This window comes from Athene cunicularia (genome assembly GCF_003259725.1).
Source record: "Athene cunicularia isolate RWA chromosome 3 unlocalized genomic scaffold, athCun1 chr3_part1, whole genome shotgun sequence".
In the NCBI taxonomy this organism is placed as follows: domain Eukaryota; kingdom Metazoa; phylum Chordata; class Aves; order Strigiformes; family Strigidae; genus Athene; species Athene cunicularia.
In genome coordinates this window covers 33,495,164-33,518,075 of record NW_020799097.1, presented here as the reverse complement: position 1 = coordinate 33,518,075, position 22,912 = coordinate 33,495,164, and the positions used below count along the sequence as shown (strand labels likewise).

The window sequence follows — 22,912 nt, the reverse complement described above, 5'->3', positions numbered from 1 at the left end:
AGGAAATTGTGCTTCAAGGTGTCTTTCAGGATTTAACAGCTGAAGTTTGCTCCGGCATAAGCCATGGAACACAGTGTACCATCCGTGGACCTCGTATAACAACACAATATATACACTCTACAGTTTGCATGTACTTTCACATAATACAGCTGTCATGTAACATCCAGGAAAACTTCTGTAAAGGAAATATGGAAGCAGAAATTACAATGGTTTCATAGTAAACAGATAAAAGTCCTTCACAATACAATCTACAGCATTTAGCCATCGTTAAGACTGGAGTGATGATTTTGATGTACATAGTAAGTTCCCAGGTATGGGCCTTGAGAATACACTGCCCTGAGTGAGCTGGCACTGGCACCCCCGTGTGCATTCCATGTTCCTGCTGCTGGAGGGAAGCTGAGCCCAAGGCAGGTTGTCTATGTCTGTGGTGCAGGTGGGGTATAAATCTGGGGGAGGCAATGCACAGAAACCTTGTTCAGCTGGGAAGAGCGAAAGCCTGTTTGGGCTCTGCAAGTGAAAGCCTGTTTAGGATCTGCAAGGGATCTCCCAGTGGCAAAGCCTTGCTGGGGGTGTGCAGATAGGCACTAATGCTGCTCCTGCATCTCAGCAGAAGTGAAGTGTGGGTTAGCATAAGAACAAAAGAGGATGTATCAAGCAGGAATGCTCAGACTGATGTCGACTTTGAATCTGAAAACTCTGGTATTAGGAAGAAGGAGTGTAAAGGTCCTTTATTTAAGAGTTCACAAGAAAATGACTGCAGCGGGGACACAATGTTGAGCTGTGAGTGTGACCATTTTCCCCTCACTCCTCTCTCCTCCTCCCTTTTTACTTAAAAAGCAAACAAACAAAACCCCCCTTGCCTTCAGTCAGGTTGTTTTTTTTTGTGGTTTTTTTTTTTTTTTTTTCAGTTAAGGTGGTTCTTCCTACTTCTATTCCCATTTCTGATTGCCTACATGGCTTTTTTTTTTTTTTTTTTTTTTTTTTTTTTTTTTTAATAGCACTCAGTATCTGTGACTGACAGCCTGGATTTAAAAAAAAAGTATATTTGACTCTTTACCTTCCTTGTTTTATTTTCTGGGATCATTTCCCCTCCTGCCCATCTACATCCATGAAATTTTTTTTTTTCATTGATTGTGTTGTCTTTCTCTCTTCCCTGTTCTGTCCTCTTTAGTTTTACTCTGTATTTCAGTTCCTCATTTTCCTGCCTTTCCCAGCCTTATCAAGTGCTGTTGTGGTATCAGGTTGGGAGTGCAAGGAAAATTGCCAAGATTTCCACAGAAGGAAATACTGTTTCTACAACAAAGGCAGTGCCTGCTTCCTTCCCTCACCTACTGCTGCCAGAATGTTTCAGATTCACAAGATAGCTCCTCAGTGAGACTGGAAGAAGGACAGATCCCCTTGAATTTTTAGTGCATTCACCCAGGTTATCCACTTCTGAGGCCAGCCCCAATCCTTAAAATGCAAACTTTTCATAGGAAAATAGTCTTTGTTATAAAGAATGTGATAGTGGTGTGCCACCTACTTTTGCCACAGCATTAAATCACCCAAAATCAGATGGGTATTAACATACTGTTTTTCATAGTTAAAAATAACTGCTTACTGATGAGCTAATGTGTGTATCTTGCAACTGGCAGCCACTTCTAATCCCGTATTACTGGTTTCCTTGGTACCTTGCTAGCAGCTGTAGATAATTTTTTTTTTGTTGTAAACATAAACTATCATCTAAATCAGGACATTATATATATATATTTAATTAGTTCAGAAGCAAAGTGCTTTAAACCTCACAATTTTTACTTCTGCCCTGTAGAAACGGCACTAGGTCTAAATGCTCAGATTTTTGCTTTTTGATACATCCTGCAGCACTGGCTTTGTAGGCAACTCATTATTTAAACCTACTGTACTACATGAAAGGCTGCTGTACTGTAGGTGTAAATTTGAATGACAGCCATCACTTAAACATGCATTTTCATGCAACTAGGAGATATGGGCTCATTCAACTGCTTTGCAGATTCATCCTGATTTTTGTATTTAATCTTATTAAAAAGGCTTTCAAAACAGTTCATGCTATGATATGTATGACTAGAGGAATGACCCAGCCAATAATGAAAGCCCACAAGCTGTTATTTAAGTTTGACGTGGAGCAGACTGAGTGCTTCTGTACCGTCTCCTGGCTTGCAGATGCTTTGAGATGATCTTGATATTCCAGTCCTTAGAGAGTCAGCAGGGAGAGTTGTTTCCACTAATGGGCGTGAAATGGCTTCAGTAGTCTCTGTTCCTGCCTCTGTCTCCAACTCTTCATCAGTTATAAATAATTTTGACTCCCTCCATTTGGAGTATACATCTTGGCTACCTCTGGAACCACTGGAGTCACTGCCAGCAATCTGTACATTCAGTTCTTCTGTTGATTGTATAAGGTTTTGTACAGATAAAGATTTTCCTAAATCCATTTGCACCACAGGTTTAACTGAGAGCAAAGATTCCCCTTCTGTATCCAGACTTTTTCTCCATGTGAGATCCTTTGTTGCACTGGGCTGTGCAACTTGTCCGTTATCCTTTGATGCAACAAGGCAAGCGGTGACATCGGAAATATTTTCCTGTGTGGTCACAGGAATAATATGAACGGGCTCAGGCCTATTGATATGCTTCATTGATGAAAAAGGTGGTATTTGTAATGTTGTTGGAGTTGCTGGCTTAGTTGCCTGGTTTATTTGGTTTGATGTATTATTAACTGTTGCAGGTCCATCATTTGGCACTTGCGTTGCTTGACTATGCATAGCTGGACTAAAAGCATAGTAAGCCTGAGTGCTAAATTCATTTGGTGTCAGTATAAGCTGTAGGCCACGAGGCAGATTGGCACTAGCTGATCTGGATACACATCCACTAATTTGTGCAGAATTAGACAAATCTTTGCTGTCTGATGGACTCTGATAATCAGAAGTCTGCTCACACTCAAAAGCTGGCATTTGCAATGAAGCCAAAGTGAGTGCAGATGCAGATCCTTTTCGCAAAACTTGTTGATAGATATCTAATAGACAGTCCAGTTTTGACTCAATAGATTGTACCTACAGGAGGAGAGGAAAAAGTTAACATTAATGCCAAATACTGATTTAAAATATTTGGGACCCAAGCAAAGGGAAAATGTGACTGTGAAGAGAAATATGGAAGTACCTTGGTATATTGTATTGACTTTTGAAAAATGTCAAAAGCCATGCAAATTTTTCATGAGCAAACTGACAAAGGGGAAAAAATTTAGTAACCTGTGATTTTTCCTTACTTGCTTTTCTGTATATGGAAGAGAGTTAAGGTAATACTATTCATATGAATTTTACTTCAGCATGTTAATGAAGCATATATTAGAAAAAAATATTTTACCTGCTCAGCCTTTGTAACTGGCAATAAAATACACTAAAGGCATGAGCAATAGAGCAAGACAAAGCAACATGGATAATGACTCTACCTGTTTCTCCACCTTGACTACACGCCCTAACATACTGAGGTCATCAGTTGTCTCATTCTCTGCAGGATTCTTTTCTCTACTTCTTTTATCTGCTGTGATTTGTCCTTTCCCAAGAATTTGGTCAACGCTGTAAGAGAAATTAAAAGAAGCTGTGATTCCTGAAAATGGTGATGATATGGGATGCTGTGTCTGTACATTAAAAACTAAAATCCCAGTACTTCAGCAAACCACTTGAAAAAGAAGACAAATGATTTTATTAATTAAGAAATAAAAGTTATTTTGGAGCATTTGAGTCTGCTTTTCTTTTCCATTGGCACTAACTGGGGGCCAGAACTCAGCCATCATCTGGGAGAGCAAGGGCTAGACTTGTTGAGAGGGGTAGAGAGGAGTTTGCCTCTCCAGCGGCCCGATGTTGTGGAGGAACAGAGATACCAGTGCCACTCTCAGCGTTGAGTCCTGGGAAAGTTGTCAGTTTGAGGCATGAATCTCAGCCCTGATGTTTGTAATGATACAGGAGGCAATGGTTTTTAAAAATTATTCTTATTATTGCTAGGAATATAGAAGCCACATACATACTACACTACCAGTAGTTCCCAATTTCCTTTATATGAGAAGAAAAAGTCTGGGATGGGAGAAAGGCAGTTCTCAATGTCGACTTCATCCTTTTGGCAACCTCCTGACTAAATTTCTTGTTTATGAATGGACTTTAGAGATAAAGGATTACCTTTTCTATTGTTCAGACTTCCATTTTCTGGGGACAATTTAGATACATGTCTTTTTGTTTGCTTTTACCCACAGTATAATTTCTGGTTCAGCAGTATTCACAGAAAGAGAAGCTGGGCTGAAGATTGGATGGCACTTTGTACCCAAATATAACACAGCAATATTAAACGTTACCAATATTCATTATGCACTGAATGACATAAGATGCATATGCAGAGCAGAAATTATTTTTCCTTACCGTGATTGAAGACTCTTAATCCTGCATAACATGTCCAGATGACCTGCTGAATACTGTTCAATGACATCTTTGACATCATATGGACGAAGTGTTTCCTTAAACTTTCTCTTTGCAACATGAAATTTCATAATTCTGTGGGGAAAAAGCATTTCACAGATTAATCTTCAACAGCTGTGAAACAATGTAATATATTCCACTGACAAAATTTGACAGCTAATTTTTACATGGAAGATACTTTCAATACAGCTTGTGTAAGTGAACATTTCCTTTTACACAATTCTTTTTATAAGTACAAATGCGTTGCAGCTATCCCTTTGAATTGTTATTTAAGAAAGATCAGGTAACACTATTTTAAAGAGTGCAGAGTGTATTTAGTTTATCATTATACACCTATTTGCCTTTTTTATCCTAGGTGCCTGATATGACAGTTACAGAAGTACATACTTAACTTAAACCGACATTAGTCCCACTGACTTGAGTGGGATATCCTGTAAGCTACATTTGTGCTTAAGCTACTTCCATTCTTGTTAGAGGAAAGTTTCTCTAACAAATCAATTACATAAACATAAATAATAGCATTCTTCTTCTGGTGCTCATTTTAAGTTCTTTGTTTTCTATTTTGTAAAAAAGTTAAATTTATGCACCCAATTAATTTTTCATAAATTGTTATTTTTAATTAACATTTAATTAACATTTTTAAATTTTAATTTAAATTGATTTAATTATATTTTAATTTATTTTGCTGACTTAAGACCAGACTTTGCAGGCTAAAGAGAAGTTTTCATATTTGTTCCATATAGAAAGCTATGGGAATTATTGTTTAATTAGCATTGGTGATTTTTTTCCTTGAATTTTATTGCAGAATAGTAAGTATCAGATAACAGTAAATATCAAAAAATGATGAATGACATGTTTTTTATGTCAGACTTGCAGAAGTTTCTGTGATGCTTATGTGAATATGTGATGACTACTGAGTAGCTCTTCTTAGAAAAAAAAGCTTGATATTAAATTGCAAATTTTAAATAAAAGAAATGACAACTTTGGAAAGTAAATGACAGTGAGCCAATTTTCCAGGTCATCTGGTAAAACCTGCAGTTATCCTTGGTTTACATGAAAACTGCAGAAGAGAGAACTGCAAGAAGTGGGAGAGAAGCTGAGGGATCCAGGTGCATTGGCCATTCTGGTCTGTGTTACAGAGCTTATGAATCCCCATTAGGGCCAAACTGCTGATATTTGCTATCTATTGCAGTTAAAAAAACCAGAAACAGTCCGAATGCCAATAATTCATGCTAATATATTCCCTCCGTGTTTACTATAATATGTATTTAGCCGCTATAAGATAATAAATTGTAATAAAAACCAAAACAGGACTCTCATTCTGTGATAAAAACAGATGAGTAGTGTTTTAGGGGAATTTAGGAAAATCATACTTCGTATAGTTAGGACAGACATTATGATAATAGGTATGTAGAGTCAGATGAATAGTATATAGTGATCCTCTACTAATTTCTGTAACATACATAAACATTCTTCCAAATAATATCAGCCTTTTCCCACAGTGCTTAGGTTGTTGATATTTCCCATTCCGGTAACTTCCAGTTAAAAATGAGATCTCCATGAAGTTTTAAGTATGTCAGATGCTGCACTTTCCTCTTTTCCATTGTCAGCCAGTTCTACAGACTAATGACTTGTGTTTTGTAATCTGAAGGCCTCTGAAGCTGGGATGAAGATTTTTTATTTCTTTTAGGTGTCAAATGATTCCAAGATGTCTCATTCATAATAGTCTGACAGCACAGACAATCTCCTGGAATCTAGTTCTTATTCGGGTTACAAAGAATAAATGATGTAGCTGACATACAAGAAAGTATCATTCTTTTGTTATTATTCTCTCTGTTTTGGTGGTCACAATTTTTTTACTTCACACTCTTGATAAAGTAAAAATATGAAACTCTATTGGAACAGCAGAGCCACAAGATTAATAGCACAATTGAAGACAACTTAATTTGCCACAACTGGGTGATTTTACAAGAGAAGAGACAGAAAAATAATTTTTATTAACAGTCATAGAAGCTTCTTAATCAGTGTGCACAAAAGTTTTCATTCCTGCTCTGCAGCTTTGTAACAGGCTTTTGGTTATCAAGGCAGTTTGTTCATAATGCGCAAAAGTCAAACACAGAATCGAAATCATCATGGCTATATCAGTGAGGTATAACTGTACTATTTCTGGTTTAGTATTGGCTCATGTGATGCCACATTAATTAATTTCAGTAGGGTTTGGATCAGACCCATATTGCTCACTTCTTTTTGCTTCAAATATACAAAATTTTAAATAAACTGTGCAATAAACCCCGAACGGTTATAAAAGACTTGCATTTTTAAAGCCTGAAAGTTAATTAAGAAACAGAAACCCTGAATTCTTTCAGTGATGCAGCCTAGCAACTGCTTTTCAGTTATCAATTTCAGTTGATTCTCCGTGGTTATTTACTGTCAATTTTAAAAGCTCAATTGACTTTCTAGATCTTGAAATAACTATTTAATTGAACTTAATAGGCTTGAACATCCGTCCTGAAAGATTATTCCAACCAATAGAGCATATTCAGAAATAGTGAACAAAAAAGCATTTGCGCTTCCTTCATTTGTGCTTCTAGAATAAAAAGTTGCTTATTCTGGTGTGTTCTTGTGTGATAAAAATGAAGGGTTCAGTTATGAAGGCCCAGGGTAACCTACCTGTGCAAAAAAAGGAAAATGAGCACAAAGTTATTCATACCCCAAGTATTCGAAGCACCAGCCCTTAACATAAAACCAGGAGGAAGAGGGTAGCTCAGTCTGTCTTTTCTAGTTGTACCACACGGGGGCAAACAAGATTCATCATAAACTAAACTGAGTCGCCACTGGCAATACTGAACTGCTAGTACTGACCCAACAGCAGCAATTGAAAGTAAGAAGTATACCAAAAGAACAAAACCGTCTAGTCCCCATGACTTTTAAAACCATTTGTATTTTTATATCGTTGTATGCCATGTAGCGAGGTGGTATTTTATAACTCAAATCTAATGTGATGGACGATACATGGTTGTAAACCTATACAAGTCACAAGTGTGACAATTTTTTGGGTGAGAATTAGCCATAACAAGTAGCCTATTTCAATGATGTATCCAGAGGAGGGCAGAAAAAAAGGTCTTTTGTGTTGAATTAGACCAATATACCAAAGTGCTTTGTCTGTAGCTAGCATCTAAACCACAGGTCCCACTAATTTTTACATTCCCCGGTAATTTGTAGAAAGTTACAGGTCCAATACCAAATTTTATCTTATTGACCCTAGCAGCCAAAGCAGAATACATTTCATTTAACTCTTGTCAAATGCAGGAATAGTACTTATCTAGAATTATGGTGTTTTCTGAACATGCAGGTTGCATATCTCTCCTGGCATTTGTTGTATTTCCACTTCCATTCATGTTGCCCCTTCCAGTATTAAAAGCTTTTCCTCTTGTCATTAGTGTACTTTACTGAGACCAGCACCATATCAGAACATCTCTAATCCTCTGTGCAGACCTGTCATACTCATGTTATATTTTTAAACCTGTATCTTGTCAGTCTTGTCACTATCTCAGGAAGAAATGGCACTTAATTCTACTGGGATTCAGGTAAACTCATACATGGTTACTGCCTTGAAGATTAAAAGACAGGCAGGTTGTTTTACCCATAGCTAGATGAGGTTGTTTGCTCACTTACTACATCAGGAAAGCAGGTGCACACAGATCTAGTGCTGGTTCCTCCATCTCTCTACCCTTACCTTGCCAAATAACCCTTCTTCCTGGTAAACTGCAACGTGCAGAAGAGATCAGGATCCGATAGAGAGAGGCCAACAGACAAAGGTGGTTGAGAGATAGTTCCACTACATGTGGGGTCAGTGGGTCAAAATTGCTTCCTCTCTCGGGTCTTGACCTGGACTAACCCATCCCCTAGGAGCCAGAGACATTGTTTTCTCCCAAGCACAGTGCTGTTGTAGCCAAAGACACCTCTAAGAGCCTTGCCTAGAGTCTGAAGACCATCTGGGCAGAAAATATACAATATGTCGGGATTTAAAAGGAATAGAGGATTCTGAAACACCACCATTGAACAAATTCATAATGGCTGCTAAAAATACATTTTATAGGTGTAGCAGAAAAATTTCAAAGGCTGAACATAAATGGTAATTTATAGTTTCCTTCTTTAGCTATTAAATATGTATCACTATTCAACTATACATCTTATCAGCTCAAAAATTCTCGTTTCATTACGTTTAGCTACATTTATTATTATTATTATTTCTTATTAACAACAAATGAAAACATATCTATACAATCACTAGAGTTAAAGAGAGAAAAGACCTCTTAGGTCAGCAAGTTCATCTTCCTGCCATTGCAGTTATTTCCTATTGCATATTTATTTACGCTTCTCAAATCTAATTTTATATTCCATAAGTAGTAAAATAATTTCATCATTTCCATTGTGGAAAGTATTACAGAATTTAGTGTCTCTTGCTTGAAAAATGATCAGAGATATCACAGTATATGGAAACAAGGTATCCTCATCTTCCTTTTATTCTCTTTTATATACATTCATCACTGTGAACAAACAGAGATGGAAAATGCAATGGTTTTTGTTAGTCTTCAGGAACTCTGCAGGATATTAATGGCATTTTGTTCACGACAAGACTAGGGCCAGTTGATTAGTGCTACAAAACCTGCTGGCACAAAGGCTCAGTGTACCCTGCTAGCAAGAACTGGTTTGTGCACTGCTCTGATCCCAGCCAGAGGCTGTGAAGGAGCAGGACTGATCCTGGCCTGGCCCAAGGCACGCTGTGGAGCACACCATGTTTCACCATGCTACCCATCTGTTCCCTACTCACCCAACACTGTGCAAATGCATCAAGCAGCTTTTCCTTACTTTCCCTACTGCATCAGTTCATCTTTCCTTACAGAGAGTTTAGAGTAAGGGGGGGTGGAGGGGGCAGCACGAGAGATGGACTCAGCTGGGGGGACTTTGAGAGGAGGCTGACAGCTTGACATTCTACTGGACACGTCTGCCCAGTAGGTCTTCAGTAAGACGTTGGGAGTCCTATTCTTGGAAAGGGACAGTATGTTAAGTACTTTTTCAGGAAAGGACTGTTTTCTCCATCTCCTGTTTTGACCATTTCAAAATGAAAGTTTGGGGGTTTGTTTTCTTAAAATCAAAAAGTTGTCCTGAAGAACAAAGTAGTCCTGGGACAAATTTAAGTAAGCAAGGTCAAATCTGAAGCAGTACGCTTTGAAATTACCAAAATGAAAGATCATAAACCAGGTTTTATCTTTTGTTATTTCAAGGTTGTCCAACCTGAGAGTAACAAGTATATTCTAGACTCCTTTCATAGAAAAAAAATCCCAGTTCTTCCTGATTACAAAACTGAGAGAGGCCTTACCACTGTAAACCTACAGGCATGAATTAATTCTGCTAATTTATTTTCTTCCCCAAAACAAAAGGACCATTTATATCACTGTAAAACATTTTGTACCCAGTTTTAAGCTGGAAAAAATAATTACTCTCCATTATTGAAATTTTTCAAGGTGATGTAGCCAGAATGGATTCAACTGTGTGTGCTCATATTTGGGGTCTTTTGTGTAGTGTCTCATGAAGCTATGCAAGTACCTTCTGTCTTCATCTGCTCCTGTACACCGGCATGAAAGGAAAAATAGCCTCTACCCTCCTCCATTGCCTTTGCAATTCAAAGCTGTTGCTAAAAACAAACTTCAAAATGAGGCACAAAGTTTCCATATAGGCAGATGTTATCATCTTGAAATTCTACAGTTACTATATAGTGTCTCAGATCCTTCTTCAGATGTTTGCATAGATCCCGATGTAGTCAGGTAACAGATACTCTGCATAATCAGAAAGAGGAGTATCAGCTACCTGATGAACTGAATTATCAGTCTCTTGATTTTGAGAGATTAAGGTATAGCATTTAACACATGTCTGAAGATCATGGCATATAACTGCTTTACAGATCTCAAAGGTACATTTCTGAAGCAAGATGCATGTGCCACTTGGAATCTAATGAAACAGTAAAATTTGCAAGGAGAGATGGGAGAGATTTGTGTCTAACTGATACCAAGCAGAGATGCAGAATTCTTATTCTCAAACTCAGTGGTGAAATGAGTTGGCTTTGGGTAAGCCAAGTGTGTGGAGAAAAAATTGAAGATAATCTAAAAAGTTGACTCTTATCAGTTAAATAGTGTATGTCTGAAACAACCAAACTATTGCATCTTTGCTCTTCTTATTAAAACACTACTGTGGATGGCACTGTGGAGAAAGTTTGCCAACTACATCCTTCACATTTGCTTACTTTCCATTTGAGCTGATAATTACCAAGAGAACCAAGAAAAGATGCAAGTGTTTGAAAAATCCAGTGATGCCATTGAAAACAAGCTCCATGAATTCAATATTAAAATATCAAGTTGATCTTAAGGAATTTTGACAGTACTAAGAATGAGATGACCTTTGCTACTGCTTGCCAGCACCGTGGCAATGTGCACTTGGAGCCAAGAGTTAACCAGTCTTTTTAAAATGCAACATCACAGACAAGGATCTTTGGCACCAGAGCTAATGGGCTCTGCTGATTGTTCCTAATTTGAGAATTTACCATTTGAAGGAAAAGACCTGCCTTGTAGGTGGGTGTCCAGTGCATAGAAGGATTTCCGTCACCTGCTGAAACATTGCTGGCAAGAAATGGTTCTCGGCAGTGACATTTGAGTTGCCAGTTGCAGTTGGCTGTGGACACAGACCTGGTATCTGACACGTCCTGTGAGGTCATTTCCAGGCAGGTTGGAAAAATGGTTGGAACAGATGTCTGCAAGTGATCTGTCAAGCTGTCTGTGCTAGCAGAGAAGTATTAGGAACAGCCTTACTCATTATCTGTCTTCATTGGCAATCAGTGGAAAAAGAGAAAGGAATTACAAGTAGCCTATAGGTTATCGCTGTATGAAATTATTTGATAAAGAGGTTGAGTCCTCTCTTGCCATACTGCTGAGAAAACTCAGGCAAGTCTCTCCCTGCAGGAAAATATCATCTTTCCATGGGGTTTTGCTGAAATCCCCTGTGGCTGCTGCCTGCCTGCCTGCCTCCCTGCAAGAAGGGTGTCGGGCACTGATGTGACTGTGATGCAGACAGTGGGGTGACCCTCAGCAATAGCCTTGGGTTTGCTATTGGCAGAGAGGGAATGCTTGAGCTCTGCTTGCTTGTGGATGTTCTCTTTATGGGGATTTTACCTGTCAGGATTTGCACTTCAAAATATTCGGTAAGATGAAGAGGCTTGGCACTCAGGAGGGTGAATGCTAAGTTTAAGCTTTCAATACAGGTAATTTTATAGGTTTCAATGCAGTTTGCTACTTTCTTGGAAAAGATTATTAGTTTTAAATTATTGGGGTTATATTTAGTTCAATGGATAGTGGCAGGCAAGGCTTTGCACAATTGAATGAATGTAGTTATTCTGCTGTTACCAGAAGGAAGTTGCAATAAAAGTCATATGACAGACAGATTCAGGAATATGGAAATGCAATAAACCCCTAAACTTTGAAAGGAAATAACTTTTCCAGGCAAGGCGATACACATTCAGTAAAACTACATTAAACTGGATTACAGTATTTTTGATTACAGGAAATATAGTGGAAACCAGCATTCATGACTGTCTGTCTTTTCTGAGTCAAATCATGTAACAGTTTTAGACATTGAAAAGCTGATAACAGAACAGATAAAATATTTTAACTTTTAATTAAAAGACTGAAGAAAAGGAGGCATAAATAAACTATATTAGCATTAGTTATGTAACAAATATAGCCATGTAATAAGTTCAACTAACTACCATTTTATTAACTGACATGCAGGTAATTAGTAAAAAGTCTCAAATATTTATTCATTCAGTATTTTTTACTCACCTGATTGCTCTGATGACAGTTTTAAGAGCAGGGGTGAGATCTTCTACTGACACATCACACTGGCACCCTTTATCATCATAAACATCATCTGTTCCAAGACTGGTGTCAGCTGCAAAATACAAGAACAGACTAAACAAGCAGCATTTAAAAATTTCTTCCTAGTGTTTTCCAACCACCTACACAGTGGTTCTGGATAACAAAGGACTACAAATCAAACAAGATAGAGCTTCAGCAGTTTGTGAACTGTATGATGCACTTGTGTGTGTCTATTCTTGTGTTATAAACAGCCTGGGTAGTTCCCAGTGTAAACAGTAAAAATTAGAAAGCAAGAAAGTCCTGTTATTTTTCAAACAAATTAATAGTTGAGTACCACTACGTCTATTCCTGATTTCTCATTGTTTTTCATCACATTCTCTGTCTTAATGGAAAGTGGTGAGCTAACAGATGTAATGGCATTATGAAAAGATGCTGAAGTTATATTAAACTGTTATTTTTTTACTACTATGGATCAACCTGACATCGAAGACAAAGGAGAAGATACATTTAATTTAATAAGGAGGCTGTGGAATGATCCAATGCTTTATTACAGATGAAAATGAACAAAGTACCTTTTTACTAGAAATGAACAGAGGATGACATCTGTTATGGATCAATTGTCACCTTAAACCACAGAGCCATGTTGATATTGCAGCCATCCTTTGCAATAGGAGCAGCTTAAGCCAAGTTACTGTATTTATTTGCCTGAAAAAAATGGATCCTCCACCCTTTCCTAACACTGCATTTGCAGAGTTACCATTTGAGAATTAGCCAGAAATCTCAGAAGTGCCCCATGTACCTCAATACACAAAGAAAAAAGGGACTGATGCATGACCAAGAAGGTTTCCGAACTTAAAATGCACTGGAATGGGAACAGAGCAAGAAGGACAGGGCCAGTGGATGCCCATACATTGTATATGTCTCAAAGGCAAGTACAGGAAAACTCTTGGGGTAGGTGTTTTTCCTCCCAAACTATCTTTCTTCAACTGCATAAAGTACAAGTGCCCAGGTGAAGAATTTCACCCGAGGTCAGTGTATTTTACCATGTAAGTGTCTCTGCTTCATGAGGAAGAGAGTGTAAAATGAAAGAATGACATGAAATAGAGAAAAAAGGATTGGATTCAGTAACCCTCACTAATGGAGGAGATTTTTTCCCAGTCCTATGTCCCTGCCTACATTCATCCTGTTATTTAAACCACAGGCTTAGTCATCCAGAAACACTGCAAGTAAACCATTTCAGGGGCTTCTATTATAAGCAGATTTGAAGCGCAATCAGACACAAATGATTGCAGGACATCTTCTGCAAGTTGATTTTTCAGAAAGACTGTAAATTAACAATGAAAAATATTCTTTGTCAGTCAGAAGTGCCTGGAAACTTCACGGTACCTTTTAAACCTAATAGGAATGCTATCTCAGCATAAACAGCACAGTACTAGGCTGAATCTTCAGGAACTTGCATTGCTGCATGTTGTCTTCACAGATGTAATATTTGGCCATAATAATTTATTTTGATGACTCTAGCTAGTTCATTATCCTCAAGAATATATCTTCTTTTTTTTGACTGTTGCTGAACTGGTACATTCATGAGAAGCATCTGCTGTAGCTATGAAGAGCAGGAGCTTTTATCTTTGACAGATCAACTTAATACAGAAAGAAAGATGGTGTATAGCCAAGTTAATAATATGCTTAAGTACACAGGAAGCAATCAAATTAAACCTTAAAAAAAATCATCTTACACTGTAAAAGTGAAATTTTCATACAAAACTTTGAAATTTCCCCTTACATGCTATTACTGTGTCATGACTACAATAATGACGAGTGTTTTTTCTTGCACTCTTTCATGAGCTTTACTACTGACTTGGCTTATCTTATTGATAAAATATATACGTCTCTCCACCTATCCTGCCTAACTAACATTTGGATTCCTGCCCAGAAATATGATTAGCTAAAATAAACTGTGTAATTAGTTTGAAAGGTATATACACTACCTAAAACCCCCTCTCTGAAGGTGTTAACACAAACTTTCCAGGTGCCATGTCTGATCAGCCTCTCCAATTACTTCTCCCAGTACCAAATTCTCCCAGCTCGTTTCTAAGTGCCATGCTAAAACCAGAGCTTTTTATGCTACTGTTATTTCCAGTGGCTGTCTAAGGCTTGAATCTACTCAGTTATGCCAGTATAAATTAGGAATAATTTTGCTAGGGTCAACAGATCTACAACCATGTAACCCCAGTGAAACAGGAGACTCCAATTTGAAAGTTTAAAATAAACATGTTTCTGAATGGTTCTCTCACTGATATGGTTCCTGGGTCCTTTGCCAAGTACAGTGTCATTAATAAAAGGGCTTCCTTAGTACAGTATATCTTTGCAGAACTGTTTTGAGAACAGTGTGGTGCAATTACAGTACTGTATGTTTCTCACATGTTGATACAAAAATCAGCAAAATCTTTAGACAGATGTTGGAAAATTCTTATAAATTTAAGCCAGCTTTAAGAAGATACCGCTTCTAATAAATCACCTTCTTTTTTTCTTTCTAGTATTCCCACTGACATGAATTTCCTTCATTATGGCAGGCACTCTACCACATGTTAATAAAACTTGTGAAAAGCTATAAACCTTGTTTGATTCATATGGGAAACATTCATGTTTCTTTAGAATACTGAGCAGACTTGGGAAAAAGTTTGGGAAATGCATAGTAACAATTTGGAAAAAAATTCCAGCTAAAAACACCACTGAAATAAAAGTTCACATTCTGATGAATTTTTCCAGTGGAAGCTCATGTTGTGCGCGACATAGTTACGAGGTGAGATGTACTTGTATTTCTTCTGTCCCTCTCAAGTTCATCGTCGGGGTCGGGGCTGTGTTGGGGTCAGTTTGGCTGCTTTGGCAGCTCCAGCTGTTAAAATCCCTGCCAGTTCCCAGACACAGCTAAGCTACAGCCTCCAACAAGCCTCACTCCCAGCCGCTGCCTGTTCCCAGAGAGAACCCTCCTCATCGTTAATGGGGCAGGTAGACCCTCTGGTGCCAGCTCATGCCTAACCCTGCACACATCTGCTTCTTCATCTTTCCCCATACCCTTTGTCTATGTCTCCTGCGCTCTGTTGGGGTGGCTGTGCGTGGTCCAAGCAGGGTCCACAAAGAACCTTAGGCAACAGCTCCTCTGCATGAACCTGACCACTCTGCCAAACCTTCCTGGGGTTAGCACCGGTCCTTCTTTCCCTCCAGGAGCCACTACCATCAGCAAACCAGGCCTTTCATGTCTGTTGCTCGGGCAGCTCACAAATCTGGTCTCAATGGTGGCCAAAGTGTCTCAATAAAGATTTAGACATGCCCCTGCAAGTCTCCCAAAGAAGGGGAGTCAGCCAGTCTGACAATCCAGAAACAATTCCCATTTTCTAATACCATCTTTACAATTCAGGATGTGTTTTGACCCCAAACATCAATCCGGAAAGCATTCATTTCACAACTGATGAGGCATCTGCCATTGTCTTACAATCTTTGACATTATTTACTTTGGGCTGCAGTCTTGTCTTTGCCGTTTTAAAATTTCTCTTTCTTCCTGAAGAGCAGTCTTTGATTTAATCACACAGCAAATCAGCAATTACCAAGAAATAGAAAAGAGGCATGAACAAGTCGTTAAAATCATCTTGATATTTTCCTGTTTGTCACAGTATTTATGCATTCTTCATGCAAACTCCAGTCATTTATGATCACCCCAAATTAATGGGTGAAAAATTACACTGTTCTGAAACATTATATGTCGCCAACAGAAAATTTATGAGTTTGTATCTGCATTTCATATGGCTCTGTGCAAAGGTTATGCGCAAGGCTTGATTTATTATTTCTGTAAATATCATGTGTCCTTTCTTAGAAGTGTTCTCTGTTGCTTAATAATATGCTTTGGCGTTGGGAAAACTGTGACACTGCTCTGATCACCCTCATAGCTCCATGCTTTCAATGTCAGTAACATTCAAGTAATTATGTGCCTGTCTAATAGAATCAAAAAGATTTTGTTTCTGTGAACTGCCATATGCTAGCAACAACAATCCAGCATTAATAAATGCATGTGCTGACACCATGTATAGTCCTATGGAAGTGCTCCTAACATAGTGATTGGTACGGTGATCCCAACATAGAACCTTTGGCTTGTTTTTTGGAAGCCTTAGGAAGCTCTTAGATCTTACTCTGTCCGCGTAGGAGGTAGTTAGGTCTCTTATGTGGGTGATCTAAATAATTTCTGCTGGCTGAGTACCCATCTTCAAGACATGGCAAAACCTAAATAGGGCCTGAAGTTGATAGTCTGCATATGACTCTCAATTATTCATGTTGCAGCACAATGTTGTGTCAACTTGGTAAAAAAAGCACTGATTTTGGAGAAGAAGTCTGATTGATTTTCATTGTAATGCATGACCGAAGGTGAAAGATGGATGGTGGCCTAATTTTCACAGGTGCTGAGTTACATCAAGCCATAGTTTATCATTCAAAATCCAGAGTTCAACTTGGGAATTGAAGTCCAAGTGATTCATATGCAGCTCCACAGGCTGTTCTCCACCCCTTTCAGCAGTCACATCTGAGTGCAGAGCTGCTCTGGCTGCCCAGGGCAGCAGAGCAGGGCACCCCAATATGACACACTCATCTCCAAACTAATTTTCTGCGTGAGCAGTCAGAAAGAAAATGAGTGGAGATTTCAATGCATCTAACTTCTGGGCAAGTAGACACAAATTCAAAGCTTTTGGAGGACAGATTGTCCCTGGGGGAGGCGCTAATACATAGGTCTGCTGCAGCAGGGGTGCCTGGGCAGCTGCTTTAGTGTTAAGACTCCAAACTGCCTCACTCTTAAATGGCTACTGAGCTTAGATGACCCCTCCTGTTCAAGAAGCAATGCTGGAAGCTTAATCTCTCATGATTCTGTTCTTTCAGCTCCTTTTGCAAGGAACGTAGCACCCCTGTTATGCTGCTCTAGGTAATGCCTAGCATGCCTACAAGGTAGGTGCATTTCACTCAACTTTACACTGCTTTTGCAATACCTTTCTTCACCTTCAGCATTTGCTATGGGGAGTTAGGGATTTAGCCTATATTCTCTACGAAATGGAGACATCCTGTATGTATTTTATATTACTTCCACAAATATCATAACGCACAGAATGTTTCACAAAATCTCGGTTACTTTTTTCCCCTCAAAAATTATTCTAAGTACAAGCATCTTTATGGTTTATGTTCATACAATTCATGCCATTCTGCTTTATCAAAATTAAATGTGTCTCAGCCTAGTGCCTTTGTTTAAATTGTTTCATGAAACTTCTCACCCCTTCACAAGCTCCCATTATTTTCCTGTTTGTTCAACCATGAACATAAATTCTCTTCACTGCCCCTAAAAGTGATTTTCTTTCATGTTTTCCTTTGCTATCAACAAGCTGACTCTTTTTCAGTAATGAGTTCACATAAACCATTTTACTGTGATTGCTTGCTAAGCTTCATAGGAAAAATCAACTGAAAAAAAGCAACACTAGTTGGGATGGAATTTAATCATATACTTAATGATAAGAACACCTAAAACTCCCCCAAAGACGGAAAGGCAGCAGCCTATGTTTACATGCTTTCCAGAGTAGAGGCCAGAAGAAGGAGGCCCAAGGAAGTGAATCATGTATTTATTTCCTTGATCCCTGAAAAAAAAAAAGGCTAAGACTTTCTTCTAGTCATGAAAGAAGAAAGGAGGAAGGATAATTAAACTTCTGTGACTTGCTCTTCATGTTAGATGCTTAAAATTTGTCTAGAAAATGACACAAAAATTCCTGGTAGTACACAACAGTACTCAAGTGGCAAAATTATGAAAAATTATTGAAAACATTGTTTACGAGGACTTTTTGTGAAATGGTTGCCATTTCCATGTTGGAAAGCAATTTCACACAGGAAAGGAAGGAAATTGGTGCCTCCTGGAAGGAGGAGCACTTCTGCACGAGCTTGTAGGAGCTCCCTTTCCCTTGTGCTCGACCTGAGCCTCTACCCTGCAGGCAGTACCTATGAGGAGTGCAGTAGTGCTGTATGCATAGCCAGTTCCTTTCTGCTGAAAAAGGCAAAGCTTCTCAGATGGGCAAGAGAAGAGGACATCAGAACTGGAACTTGGTAGCTGCAGTTGCAGTACGGAGCAGAATATCATATCTCTAACAACATTTTATATGTGAAAGCATTTCTAAAAATGCTCAGATTTGGCCAAAATGGAAGATAGTATTAATGGAAAGTTTTTTATGTATTCTGGGTGTAATTATCTAGTCTCCTTTCTTTGTAAGTGAAATTTTTTGAGGTCAGAAACCTAATTTATATCAGTTATCATATAATGTAGGCAAGTTCTAAATATCTAAAATTCTAGCATTCCTTTCTAACAACTCTCAGTTATCTTTAGTTATTATTTAAATTATCAAAAATTTTCTGCACTGGCAATATTTCATGGAACAGCTCCCAATACTTAATTAAAAAGTAGTCCTTTTCATTTTGAGTGATGATACGAAAACCCAGGAGACTTTCTAAAAACAATTCATTAACTGAACACTAATTGTGCAGTTAAAATGGCTGATCTTATTATAAATAGTGGCACATTAGCCATCAAGTTTAGTTGGCCATGTGAGATAGTATGAAAGAAAAATGCTAGGTGACTCTAAAGGTATGATTCCAGTGTATTTTTAGATACATATCTCTGTTATTTTATATATACTGCAAACAATAAGTTAAAACTGAAAAGAAGTTGCAGATATATATGATAAGATCTAGAACTGTGGACTAATGAGCTAAATGTCACACCTAATTGACCATCTCCCTTCAAGACCCTGTAGAACACATCAGTTGATGTGATGTCTGATATTCCATAAGGTCTACAGAGATTTCCATGTCCTGTTGTTTGAAGAAGGTGGTAGCTGTGGGCAAAGGGAGAGAGGAGGATGGCAGCTTTAGATTCAGGTAGCCACAGCAGAGTCCTGTATTTTAAAAAGCTATGAGAGATTTCTAAACATTTTCTAAAAATGAAGACATTCCTCAAATGTTTCAGATTTGGTGCAGGTGGGTTACAGAATCACAGAATTGTCTCGATTGGAAAAGACCTTGAAGATCATCCAGTCCAACCATTAACCTAACACTGACAGTTCCCAACTACACCACATCCCTCAGCAGGGTGTTGACTCTATTCGTATATGGTGGTTTGGAAGTTTTATGATCATCCTCACAAAATGACTTCTTAACTCATGTGTTTACTCTTCACTGCAGATGAAGTTATCCAAAATCCAGGCAAATCATACTTCTGTGTGGTGGTCTGATGCTGTCCTTCATGGAGCTGAGCTTGCTAATCATTCACCTGTGACCAGTGAGTAAGCACTCAGTCCAGTGAGCAACGGTGCACAGCAAGTTCCTCAAGATGTATCATAAAAAGAGAGACTAAATTATGGACTCATATGGCCAGGACCTTGGTTGGAATAAATTAAAATAATGCCTCAAAACCAATGGCCTGCACTTATTTACACAAAATGAAAAAATGGCTCAGAGCTCAGATCAGAATGCCAGGTCTTCCTAATTAGTTACAGTGACAATGGTAATAAACAAGAGATCTATCATTAAGTTAAACAATCACAAGAAAATAAATCTCCTGTCTAGCACAAATTGATACATTGCTAATAAAATGTCATTTAGTCCCATCATATGGGGTTTATACAAATTGAGCAGCTTTGTTTTGACATCATGCAGCTTCATTTTGAATCAGCAAATTTAAGCCGAGATGTAAAAGCAACCAAACTAAGGACCTTTGCCCCATCAAGTGAACCCTGTACAAGGTCAAGATGTTTGTGCTACTGAGAGGAAAACCTGTCATTTCTGCAATACATAAATTACATGGTAGTAATTGAAGACATGGGGGCTGAAATGCACAACTGCATTCTTTCGATGGCTCTTATAATATACTCTACCCTGAGGATTTTGTGCAAGTAGGGAATGAAAGGCTAGAGGTTGTGTAAGCAAGGATGGTGAAAGAAATCAAATATTTCCTTAGAGACTTCTTTTTAATTAATCAAATGAAATATGTTTGTAATATCTCCAGTGCTGAATGCTTTTGATGTTTTATTCAAAAAGCCACACAATGTCTCTAGGTTACAGTAAAGGCACAATAACTCATGCAGAGGCTTAGGAGCATAGGATGGTAGAAAACAAGTATAATAGGGCATTTTTGTCCCTCATTGATAACTGCATCCACAATGTAATACCAGTTCATTACTTCATCTGTGGTGGTGCAAGACTGGAGAATGATTTAAGCAGAAAAGATTCTGTTCCTTAGAATATGAGGCAAGCAGAAAAAAAAACAAAACCACAATTACAGCAGGAACACCAGTGTCTGCAAAGGCAAGAATTTGTCAAGTGAGTCTCTGTGGCTGGATCTACGCTACATACAAAGGGGGAATGGGAACAGTGCCTTAAGCAATGGCACGAGACCACCTGTACTATTTAATCGCTTATCTATTTAATCGCTTGTGCAGACTCTGGCATGAGAATACCCACTCTGCCAGTGGGTATTCTCATGTGCTGGGGGCTATTCCTCATGAGTGGTTTGGCTGTGGTTTCCCTGGTTTTGGTGCAGGAACACTGCATGAGAAGGCCCTGGGGCCAGAGGTGGCTCCTGGCTCACGTAGTGTACAGGTATGGGGGTGGCTGCCAGTGGCTCTGAGGTCAGGCAGCACCTTCACCCATGTGATGTGGCATCCCTTCAGGGGAGGGTCTTGCACGACCTTATACGATTCCTGTATCCTTTTAAGTGTACGCTTTGTAAAGCTTCACTGTTTACCATACTTGACTGGTGAATATTTTCCTTTGATCTGCTTGATCCTGATGATTTCCTTTTAGACTGATAACAGGGATTAGAAATACAGCATCCTGTCACCTTCGTTTATTTGTGCAGGGTCTCCTCTTCAACAGGAGTTCTGGCAGTTGTGAACACACATCATCAAAGGCTGGACATGTATTTAAAATCAGTTTATATAAGTCTTGGTTTTCAATTTCACTCCCCTGCATGGTTGTTAAATGCTCTAGAGAGCATTTGCAGCCACACCACCAAAGACCTCTCCAGTCATCAAAGCTCTCTCAGGTTTGGATTCCATTTGCAAATGCACATATGTAGCTGAAATAATTGCTGCTGTTGCCAAGCCACTTTGGCAATGGCAATAAATAGTTTATAGGCAGTTTCAGAGGACTGTTGCTATCCATAAATAAAGCCATTTATGTAACAGTTTTGGTCATACTGTTCTAAGGCTGCTATGACAAAATCCTTTTGGGAGATACCTGTGCCCAGCTTAAGTGTTTTGCTTGTTGTCAAGAAGCTCTCTAACAGGCAGCAGGGGAGTGTTAGTAAGCTTTTGTTACTGAGTAGCCTAAGAGGAAGGCTACTACATTTTCAGTCATGTCAGTCTCTTAGCTGCCTCTCTGGATTAGAAACCTCCCTTTACAGGCCAGTTTCTAATTGCTAATGTTTAGTTTTTTTCAGCAGTCTCTTTCTGATGTTTTTGGCCCAGATTCCCACCATGTCCTTTATCAGAACTCCATCCGCCCTTGAAAGTTACTCTGTTGACTATCTGTCTTGGATCATCCTCGTACCTTAACAATTTATCTTCCTTTCAGAACCCTCTACATACATATTTGTTTCTCTGCTTTACTTTTACACAGACTTCAGCGTACCTCACCATCATAGAGAGGTAGTTCCTCCTCTACTTGTGGTAAGAGAAAATAATCTACAATCCCATATCCCATATGATGAAAGAAAAATGAAGCAACTATCTGAGTGTCTTCTCTTGTGGAAGGGGAAGTTCCTAGTGATTATTTTTTCATTACATCACTAATACAAAGTTTTTACACTGGAATGGGTACCCAGTACTATGTTGTCACTGTCCAAAAGGTCTATTGCAAGTGTCATTTCTTCTCCCCCCAAACATGCTACAGAGATGTAAGAATCACCAGAAGAACCAGCTGTTCAAAGGTATTGTTTTGTGTCCAGACTCTCATCCAGAAAGGGCTGGCTTCTAGTTTGGCTTGAATATCAACCTACCAAAATAATTAATTCTTTGCTGGAGAATACTTCAAAGAGGAAACTGGAGAACCTGACAACCAAGAGATATTAATAAAATGCTGCAAATACTTTATTTTCACCCAGTGAAAAATGCAAGATGTTCGAAACTAAATAAGTCATCTCCAGATCCTTTTCATTGAGCTGTCAAATGCAGAAAGCATATCAAACTATGAAATTGGTAACACACCAAAAGAAGAAGAAAAAGAAATCAAAGTTGGTAGTGCCTGACTTTTCCTGCAATGTAAGGGTAAGGCAGCAGGGAGCTGCCTCTCAGCAGTGATCACACTGGACATCTCTGATGATACTAGTCCTAGAAGTAGCTGGATGAGTTCCCAGAGTGGAAACTTGGCATTTCCCTAAAAGCTGGAGACAATGGAAGCTGTTCCTTCTGCCACAGATGAGAAATTGGTTGTATCTGT

The 22,912-nt window shown here is 38.6% G+C and overlaps 1 protein-coding gene across 1 annotated transcript in view; it reads right to left on the bottom strand.

Moving 5' to 3' along the window:
* Window positions 1-1,123: 1,123 nt before the first annotated feature.
* The window catches only part of KCNQ5 (potassium voltage-gated channel subfamily Q member 5), a gene marked incomplete at its 5' end in the record, with an annotated part of 86,060 nt that continues 64,271 nt past the window's right edge, over window positions 1,124-22,912 (bottom strand). The window contains 4 exons of the mRNA XM_026844075.1: window positions 1,124-3,062; window positions 3,458-3,584; window positions 4,419-4,550; window positions 12,368-12,476. Coding sequence (XP_026699876.1) covers window positions 2,121-3,062; window positions 3,458-3,584; window positions 4,419-4,550; window positions 12,368-12,476 — 1,310 coding nt within the window. The remainder of the gene's footprint in view (window positions 3,063-3,457; window positions 3,585-4,418; window positions 4,551-12,367; window positions 12,477-22,912) is intronic.